At 47.9% G+C, this 9,582-nt stretch overlaps 1 protein-coding gene across 1 annotated transcript; it reads left to right on the top strand.

Moving 5' to 3' along the window:
- Positions 1–7,334: 7,334 nt before the first annotated feature.
- LOC125549443 (uncharacterized) lies at positions 7,335–9,087 on the top strand. The gene is made up of 2 exons (XM_048712854.2): positions 7,335–8,233; positions 8,771–9,087. The coding sequence occupies exons 1-2, from the start codon at positions 7,451–7,453 to the stop codon at positions 8,825–8,827; spliced, it is 840 nt and encodes a 279-aa protein (XP_048568811.1). The 5' UTR covers positions 7,335–7,450; the 3' UTR covers positions 8,828–9,087.
- Positions 9,088–9,582: the final 495 nt, after the last annotated feature.

The following is a 9,582-nucleotide window of genomic DNA, read 5'->3' as shown; positions in this document are numbered from 1 at the left end:
AGGATGTGGAGCGGATGTGTTGTGCTGTGGAATTAGCCGGGTGTGGCCGTCTATAAATAGAGAATTCCGGTGAGGCCAAGCATTCGGGTGCGTCAATGCGTGGTGTTGGAGTTGGTTTATGTTGGAAATATGAGCAAATTACTACGAGATTTAATCCGAATAAACAGAAGATAAATCATGACTACAGCAACAGAGATTAAACTAATCATGTGAACTAGCATAGCAGATGAACAGATCACATCTAGGGCACATACTAGAAACATGAATTCTACCACGATCTCGAACAGGAAGGATAGAATCACATACGGTGCAGCGGGAGCAACACCGCCGGCATTGACGTTGTCACCCATGTCGTCGAGGACGAGGTTGTTGAGGTCGGGGAAGAAGTCGTCGTTCGCGAAGTCGTCGCTGCCAGCAGTCGCGCGAGTGCGCTCCCCAAAAACCTGATCACCCCTCTCCCGTATAGGATCACGAGAGGCGGGGTTCCGGAGGCCTGCTGTCCCTTCTCCCGGTGCACGCCGAAAGGAGGGATGGAGAAGACTTGCTTGGTGGCGCAATGATCTGGAACGGTAGTGAGAAACCATACGAAGCGGTGGCGGCTAGGGTAGACGTCTGCCTGACTATATAGTGCGGGCCGGGTAGGTCGTGGGAATAAACCCCATGTCCGAGTCGTCACGATCCAAAAGAATCGGAAACGGTTCAGTAATTAACGCGTCCGTTAATTATTAATTAATGACTCATTAATTTTCCCGAGCAGCAAAAATATAGACAACGTGCATAGCTCTGTCCTCGGCTCGGCTCAATCCTGCAACCCGCGGCGCGGTGCGTCGTGACGAGGCGTGGCGTGGCGTGGCGAGGAGGAGGAGCGCGCGTGTAGGTCTTCTCTTCTCATGCTCATACAAGTGGTAGAAGAGCTCACCTTATAAAGAGGTGCAACTCTCTCAACTTCCAGGGTGGGACTAAACTTTAGCCTCACTCACTCCACTCACATGTGTGCATGAATGGGCCAAGAGAATTTCAGAATTTTAGTTGGGCTTTGGGCCAAAGGCCTACTAGCAAAATTTCAACAATCCCCCACAATGTCTCATTGGCACATCTCATCATTTAGTTCCAAAATATTATTTATATACCGGTGCTTAGTGGAGACTGTGAAGTTGAACTTCCACTTAGAGATTTATGTTACACTAGATCACAACTTGAATAGTGGACTATGCCTTGAACTACAAGTTTTCTGCGAGACTAGTTTCACACAAATTCTTTTACCGATACTTGGCTGCCGCAAGGCTTTCCCGCGGGTGGAGCGTATACGTCATACTCCAGGGCCTTTTATGAATTTATTAGAGAACACCCAATTCTCACAGACTGCGACATTAACAGTCAAATTCATATAGGTGTGTTCCTCAGAAGATGTTCTGCAGGACAACATCTCTGCTTACCCGAATAAGCCACTTGGAACACATTAAGATAAGTATCAACCTGCCATGCAGATCAGGAGAGTATTGCATCTTCACGGAGTGGGATAGTTAATATAGGGATACTCTCCTCCCAGCTGACCAACAACTTGTCTCCCACTTCTACTTCACGGATCTCCGATCACATAGAGTGGGTTACCACTATGGACAACTCATGCGATGGGTCTCAAACCCATCTCCATCGATGCATTATCTATCACATTACGTGATAGACCCTTTGTGAAGGGATCTTCCAAGTTTTTCGACGTCTGAATATAATCCAATGCAATAACTCCGGAGTTCCTCAATTTTCTGACAGATTTTAGTATCCTCTTCACATGTCTTGAGGACTTCATATTGTCCTTCAAACTATTTATCTTGATGATCACAGTTTGATTATCACAGTTCATTAGGATAGGGGGTATTGGTTTTTCAACCATAGGTAAGTCCATCAAGAGTTCACGAAGCCACTCTGCTTCAACAGTGGCAGTGTCCAATGCTGTGAGTTCTGCTTCCATAGTTGACCTCGTTAAGATGGTCTGCTTGCAAAACTTCCAGGAAACAGCGGCACCACCAAGTGTAAAAACATAACCACTTGTGGCCTTTATCTCATCAGCATCAGAAATCCAGTTTGAGGCACTGTAACCCTCCAGTACCCTTGGATACCTGGTGTAGTGAATCCCATAGCTCGCGGTGCCTTTCAAATAGCACATAACTCTCTCAAGCGCATGCCAATGACCATCTCCCAATTTTGACACAAACCGACTCAGCTTGCTCACAGCAAAAGAGATGTCAGGCCTCGTGGCACTCGCCAAATACATAAGCGAACCAATAATCTGAGAATACCTCAGTTGATCTCTAGCAATCTGTCGATTCTTTCGAAGCAACACACTAGCATCATATGGAGTTGGAGAAGGTGTGCAGTCGCTATACCCAAAACGACTCAAGACCTTTTCCACATAGTGAGACTGAAGCAGTGTGATCCCACCATTCTCATCTCTCAACAGCTTGATGTTTAAGATAACATCAGCTACTCCTGGATCCTTCATCTCAAAACAGCAAGATAAGAAATCCTTAACCTCTTTGATTAAATCAAGTTTGGTTCCAAATATCAATATGTCGTCGACATACAGACAAATAATAACTCCTTCGCCCCCACCATAGCGATAGTACACGCACTTGTCACCATCGTTTACTATAAAGCCGGCAGCAGTTAATGTTCTTTCGAACTTCTCATGCCACTCCTTAGGAGCTTGTTTAAGGCCATATAAAGACTTTAATAACTTGCACACCTTTCCTTCCTGACCAGGTACTACAAAACCATCTGGCTGATCCATGTAAATTTCCTCCTTCAACTCTCCATTGAGGAAAGCTGTCTTAATGTCCATTTGATGAACGAGAAGACCATGTGAGGCAGCCAGTGATAGTAGCACCCGAATTGTGGTCAGTCTAGCCACGGGTGAGTAAGTATCAAAGAAGTCTTCACCTTCTTTCTAGGTATAACCCTTGGCCACAAGCCGTGCCTTGTACTTTTCAATCGTACCATCAGGTCTAAGCTTCTTCTTGAACACCCACTTACATCCTACAGGTTTGCACCCATAAGGACGGTCAGTGATCTCCCAGGTACCGTTAGCTAAGATGGAATCCATCTCGCTACGTACAGCTTCCTTCCAGTAGTCAGCATCAGGAGATGCATAGGCTTCTGAAATAGTCCTGGGTGTGTCATCCACGAGGTACACAATGAAATCATCACCAAAGGACTTTGCAGTCCTCTGTCTCTTACTCCTCACAGGAGTTCCATTGTCACCCTCAACAGGATTCTCAACGTGTTCCATCGCAATGGTGGGTTCAGGAATTACAGTGAATTCCTCACTAGATGGAGTAGGTATCTCTTGATTTGATGAACTCGACATATCCTTCATAGGAAATATCTCCTCAAATAAAGTTGCATCATTTGACTCCACAATCGTACCAACATGCATGTCGGACACCTCAGATTTTATTATCAAAAATCTATAGCCGATGCTATGAAAAGCATAGTCCAGAAGAACACAATCCACGGTTTTTGGTCCAAGCTTGCGCTTCTTGGGAATTGGTATATTGACTTTTGCCAAACAACCCCAAGTACGTAGGTAAGAGAGTTTCAACCTTTTCCTTTCCCATTCCTCAAATGGAGTCATGGTCTTATGCTTTGTGGGAACCCGGTTTAGGACATGACACGCAGTCATTAGCGCCTCCCCCCACCATTCCTTGGATAGATCCGAAGTGTCTAACATGGTGTTAACCATATCAGCTAGAGTTCGGTTCTTTCTTTCGGCTACCCCATTTGACTGGGGTGAGTAGGGAGGCACCCTCTCATGGATTATACCATGTTCCGCACAAAACAGATCAAATTCATTGGAAAAATACTCTCCACCACGATCGGACCTAAGCCGTTTAATTTTTCGATCAAGTTGGTTCTCTGCCTCAGCTTTATAGTTTTTGAAGAAAGTCAAAGCCTCATCTTTTGATTTCAGAAGATACACATAACAATATCTAGTGGAGTCATCAATCAACGTCATGAAGTATCTCTTTCCACCTTTTGTCAACACGCCATTCATCTCACAAAGATCAGAATGTATAAGCTCTAGTGGCACCAAGTCTCTTGCCTCTGCAGTCTTATGGGACTTGCGAGGTTGCTTAGCTTGCACACATACTTGGCACTTAGAGCCCTTGACAGGAGAGATTTTCGGAATTAAATTCATATTGGCTAGCCGCGTCATGCATCCAAAGTTAATATGACAAAGTCGTGAATGCCAAATATCAGACTCATTATTGTGGCAAACATTATTAATAACTTTAGTGCAAATATCTGACAAAGATAGGTGGAACAAGCCTCCGCACTCATAGCCTTTTCCAACAAATTGTCCACACTTAGAAATTACAACTTTATTGGATACGAAAACCAACTTAAAACCATCTCGACATAAACAGGAACCGCTAACGAGATTTTTATTGATGGACGACACATGATGAACGTTCTTCAGACGCACGGTCTTCCCCGAAGTAAACTTCAGATCGACCGTACCAACACCTCGAACGATGGCATGTGACCCGTTCCCCATCAGCACGGGAGAAGTCCCAGTGGCCTGGTAAGAAGAAAACATGGAGGCGTCAGCACAAACATGTACATTGGCACCGGTGTCAATTAACCAATCAGGGGATTGAAATACTGAAAGGATGGTAGGAAAAATACCGTACCCTGATTCCTTCATATCAGTATCACTGATGACGACATTGGCGGACTTGCCGCGCTTCTCATGTTCGCGCTCCTCAAAGCGGTTAGGACACTTCGGAGCCCAGTGATTAGGATCACCGCAGACATGGCAAAGTCCCTTCCCCTTCTTATGAGAATTCTTCTTGAAGTTGGTAGAATGTGATGGCTTGTTCTTTGTATCAAACTTGCCTTTGCCCTGAGTTTTGTTCTTGTTGTTTTTGAACTTGTTGGGCTGAAAGTTCTTCTTCTGTACCATGTGGGCACTAGAACCTCCCTCAGCAACTCGAGCACGTGTGTCCTTTGCTCTTGCCTTCTCTTCAACATCAAGAGTACCAATGAGATCCGCAACGGAAAACTCCCGTCTCTTGTGTTTCAGGGAAGTAGCAAAATTGTTCCACGAAGGTGGAAGCTTGGCAATGATGCCCCCGGCAACAAATTTGTCCGGCAACACACACTTGAAGTACTCAAGTTCTTTTGCAAGCGACTGTATCTCATGAGCCTGCTGTACAACAGCGCGCTCATCAGTCATCTTGTAGTCATAGAATTGCTCCATGACGTACAACTCACTGCCGGCGTCCGAGGCACCAAACTTGGCCTCGAGCGCAGCCCACATGTCCTTACCGTTGTCAAACGACATATACGAATCCACAATTGAGTCATCAAAAACACTCAGAAGAGCGCCTTTAAAGAGGGTATCGATCTTCTCAAAAGCTTCCAGCTGTGCTGGATTAAGATCACCCTCAGGCTTGCCCTTGGTGGCGTCATAGCAGCCCATGGTCTGAAACCAGTAGACTGCTCTCGTGCGCCACCTCTTATATTGCGCCCCCTTAAAGGCAGGCGGCTTCAGATGCGCAGCAAAACCACTCGGAGTAAATTGCCTATAATCAGGTTTTTGGATTGTTGGAAATATGAGCAAATTACTACGAGATTTAATCCGAATAAACAGAAGATAAATCATGACTACAGCAACAGAGATTAAACTAATCATGTGAACTAGCATAGTAGATGAACAAATCACATCTAGGGCACATACTAGAAACATGAATTCTACCACGATCTCGAACAGGAAGGATAGAATCACATACGGTGCAGCGGGAGCAACACCGCCGGCGTTGACGTTGTCACCCATGTTGTCGAGGACGAGGTTGACGAGGTCGGGGAAGAAGTCGTCGTTCGCGAAGTCGTCGCTGCCAGCAGTCGCGCGAGTGCGCTCCCCAAAAACCTGATCGCCCCTCTCCTGTACAGGATCACGAGAGGCGGGGTTTCGGAGGCCTGCTGTCCCTTCTCCCGGTGCATGCCGAAAGGAGGGATGGAGAAGACTTGCTTGGTGACGCAATGAGCTGGAACGATGGTGAGAAACCATACGAAGCGGCGGCGGTTAGGGTAGACGTCTGCCTGACTATATAGTGCGGGCCGGGTAGGTCGTGGGAATAAACCCCACGTCCGAGTCGTCACGATCCAAAAGAATCGGAAACGGTTCAGTAATTAACGTGTTCGTTAATTATTAATTAATGACTCATTAATTTTCCAGAGCAGCAAAAATATAGACAACGTGCATAGCTCTGTCCTCGGCTCGGCTCAATCCCGCAACCCGCGGCGCGTCGTGACGAGGCGTGGCGAGAGCGAGGAGGAGGAGCGCGCGTGTAGGTCTTCTCTTCTCATGCTCGTACAAGTAGTAGAAGAGCTCACCTTATAAAGAGGTGCAACTCTCTCTCAACTTCCGGGGTGGGACTAAACTTTAGCCTCACTCACTCCACTCACATGTGTGCATGAATGGGTCAAGAGAATTTCAGAATTTTAGTTGGGCTTTGGGCCAAAGGCCTACTAGCAAAATTCCAACAGTTTATCAGCTGGCAAGCCCGGCATACGGACGTGCGGGTATTGAACGAGTGTGGTAGATATCCACTCCATCCCATCAAGTAAACGTCTCTCTGGCAATAAACATGCGCGGATACCGAGGACGCTGTGCTAGTGAGAGGCCATGCCCGCTCTAGGCCGGCGTCAATGCAGAGCGGCCGCTACACAGTGGCATGAATGCGGGCAGCTGACGTCGGGCGAAAAAGCATGCGGGGAAGGCGGATGGTCTTGGATGGGACAGGGGCGTGGCAGCGTTCTGGACACTCGCAAAGTCCCTCACTTCGTTCCCAGTTTGCGGAAAAAAGTAAGTCCGGACCGCTCAGCTGTCCGACACAGAATCGTGTTGGATGACAAGAAACGTCCGAACTGTGTGGACGGTTTGAGAGTCGGCGTTGAAGATGCCCTAAATTCATGGTGCTTTGCCGAGTAGTTTTTTTGCCCTTTGCCAAGTATTTTGAATAGCCCTTTGAATACTCGGCATACTTTTCTGGCTGGGATACTAGTAGTCTGTTTGTCCGTTGCATCCTTGCATGGACCGGTGAGGAGCCGGGGTAACGCTGCATTTGGCGTAGACGATGGGTCATGCGCGTCTCCATCCATCAGCCGGCCGCACTGTCCCCCTCGCTGAAAACTTCAAGGCGCGCCATTTCATCGGTTTCTCCATCCACGCCCGTTCCACGCTTGTCCATTTCATTTCACGGGTCATGCGATGCGTATGCCGCGCGACTTCGCTCCATTTATCAGCGTCACGCCTCCACACGCGCCGGCCTCCGCTCCCCGTTTACTCTTGCCTCCTCTACCACTACTTCACTCGTCGTGTGTGACCACCCCTTACATTCTGCACCACTCCACGACGATCGTCTTGCGAGCGGGAGAGGCTACGACGATGAGCACCGGCAAGGCGCCCACGCTCTACCATATGCGCGCTCGATCGCTTACGAGCAAGCTGCTCGACCTCGACTCCTCGCCGGCGTGCCCGTCCCCGCCGCCGTTCCGGTCACACGTCACGGTGCCGTTTCTCTGGGAGGACGCGCCGGGGAAACCCAAGCTGCGTGCAGCCCGGCCAAGCGCTCTGTTGCTCCCTTCCGCTGCAACCGCGACCGCGAGCCCAGTCGTTCTTGCGGACGGCGGCCCGACTGCCAGAGTGGCCGGCGGTCACGAGGACGGTGCCCCTGCCCATGCGCGCCCCGTGCTGCTGAAGCTGAAGCTGCCGCCGCGGCTGCAAGCGGCGGAGCACCCGCTCTCCTCCCCCAAGACCGTGCTCCAGGGCCCCTACTTCGGCGGCGGAAACAAGCCGCCGAGGCCGCTTAGGAGGATCGCGAGGACAGCAAGCTGTCAGATGAGTCTGCGCGGCGGCGGGGGCCTGTTTGTTTGGAGGAAGGGCGCGGCAACCGCAACGGCATCAGCGGGCAGCAAGGAGGGCGGCCACTGTCAGCTCTACGCCGTGGCGCCGGACGGGTCATGCCTCTCGCCGGCGGCGTCGTCGGCGTCCTCGTCGTCGTCTTCGTCCATGTCCTACTTCTTTGATGACAACAGCCGCAGGCAAGCCGATGGGCGCGAGGACTCGGAGGATGGCGAGGTAGGTGACGACGGCCGCAAGGGGTCGGTGAGGATCACCAGGTTTCGGAGGAACCGAAGCCTTCCCACTATGTCCAGATCGCATCTCTGGGTGAGTTCTCTTCTCTATTCTCTCTGCTCTGTTTCTTCCTAGGACAGAATTTGCACTCCTCTACTGTAGCTATTACTTTTGGTTATATGAAAAAAATAACAAGTAAAAAACGAAAGTCCTAGCTCAAATGCATGTTTTAAGCAAACTATTTTTGTGCATGTTACCATTTCCTAAACAACAGAACACACACACACACACACACACACACACACCAACAATCTAATCTGGTAGAAAAGTTTCTGAAGTTCATTCTGTATGCGGTCTCCATGACATGGGCACATTATCAATTTTGAAAATTTGGATCTTACTCCCAAATCGAGTCTCGAGCGAACATCTGCCCATCCCCCCTACTGCTGTTTTAGTCACTCTCGAGCTATCTGCTGCACTGAAAATTCACAATTTTCTCAAGAATCTAGAAGAATAGAAGTGCACAAAAGGCTGAAATTAAACTAAATTTGGTGCACACCTGTTCTTATCAGTTATTTCACATCACACACGCATGCAAATAAAATAATGCAAAAATGTTTCTGCTGGCAGGCCAACATCCGCAAGGGCGTCAAGCAGATTAGTCCATGGAGCTACAAGCCTACATAGAGGGAGTATCACTGTATGGCTGACAGATAAAGTATCGCTAAAAATGCAGCTGCTTTATGCGCCGCAACATGTTGCCAATTTAATGCAACAAAGGTAGCAACCATGTATGCGCTTTATATGTATAATGATGTACCTAATGCAAATTTAACGCAATAAAGGTAGCAATGTTGTATGTGCGGTTGCAGTTAACGATATCAGAGCAAGGCTAATAGTGTACGGATCTAGGATTTTTATCATTACTTGTATTTGGCGTTAAATGGACTTTTATCGCAAATAAAGGGATACGTCAATTTATGGTCACGCCAAAGATATGTCAAGCTTTGCTTTCATATATAGGCAGAGGCTTTGCTGCCATCCCTTTATTATGCTGGAATATTTTGCTTCTATGTTTGGCTAAATGTTAAGCTTTGCTTTCTTATGGCTGGATGCCAAGTATATGTGATGTTGAGGGAATAGCTAAACTTTTGTATTGGATCCCTCCTGAGTCCTACATGGCAGTCGCTGGATGGTCAACAAAGGGCAAACGAAGTCAACACAAGTCCAAGCAAGCTACCGCGGGTCCAGGCAAACCACCCCGGTGAACAAAAGTCCAAACAAGTAAAAATAGGAAGAGAAAATAAAAGACCAAGTCAAAATAGGAAGAGTGAATAAAAGACCATGTCAAAATGGGAAGAGAGTATAAAAGAACAAGTGAAAGCTGAAGGCAAAGAAGCAAAGAAGACCAAGCTCAAGAAGAAAACATTGATATGATGAAA

The sequence above is a fragment of the Triticum urartu genome, chromosome 3A (genome assembly GCF_056163025.1).
Source record: "Triticum urartu cultivar PI428250 chromosome 3A, HENAU_Tu73, whole genome shotgun sequence".
NCBI classification, from domain to species: domain Eukaryota; kingdom Viridiplantae; phylum Streptophyta; class Magnoliopsida; order Poales; family Poaceae; genus Triticum; species Triticum urartu.
Note: the sequence above shows the minus strand (reverse complement) of the source record. Positions and strands in the feature narration are given on the sequence as shown.

Excerpts from the sequence above, each read along its gene's own strand:
- LOC125549443 (XM_048712854.2), top strand. The coding sequence starts at position 7,451 with ATGAGCACCGGCAAGGCGCCCACGCTCTACCATATGCGCGCTCGATCG. Across the intron at positions 8,234-8,770 it reads TGTCCAGATCGCATCTCTGG|GCCAACATCCGCAAGGGCGT; the intron begins GTGAGTTCTCTT and ends TTCTGCTGGCAG.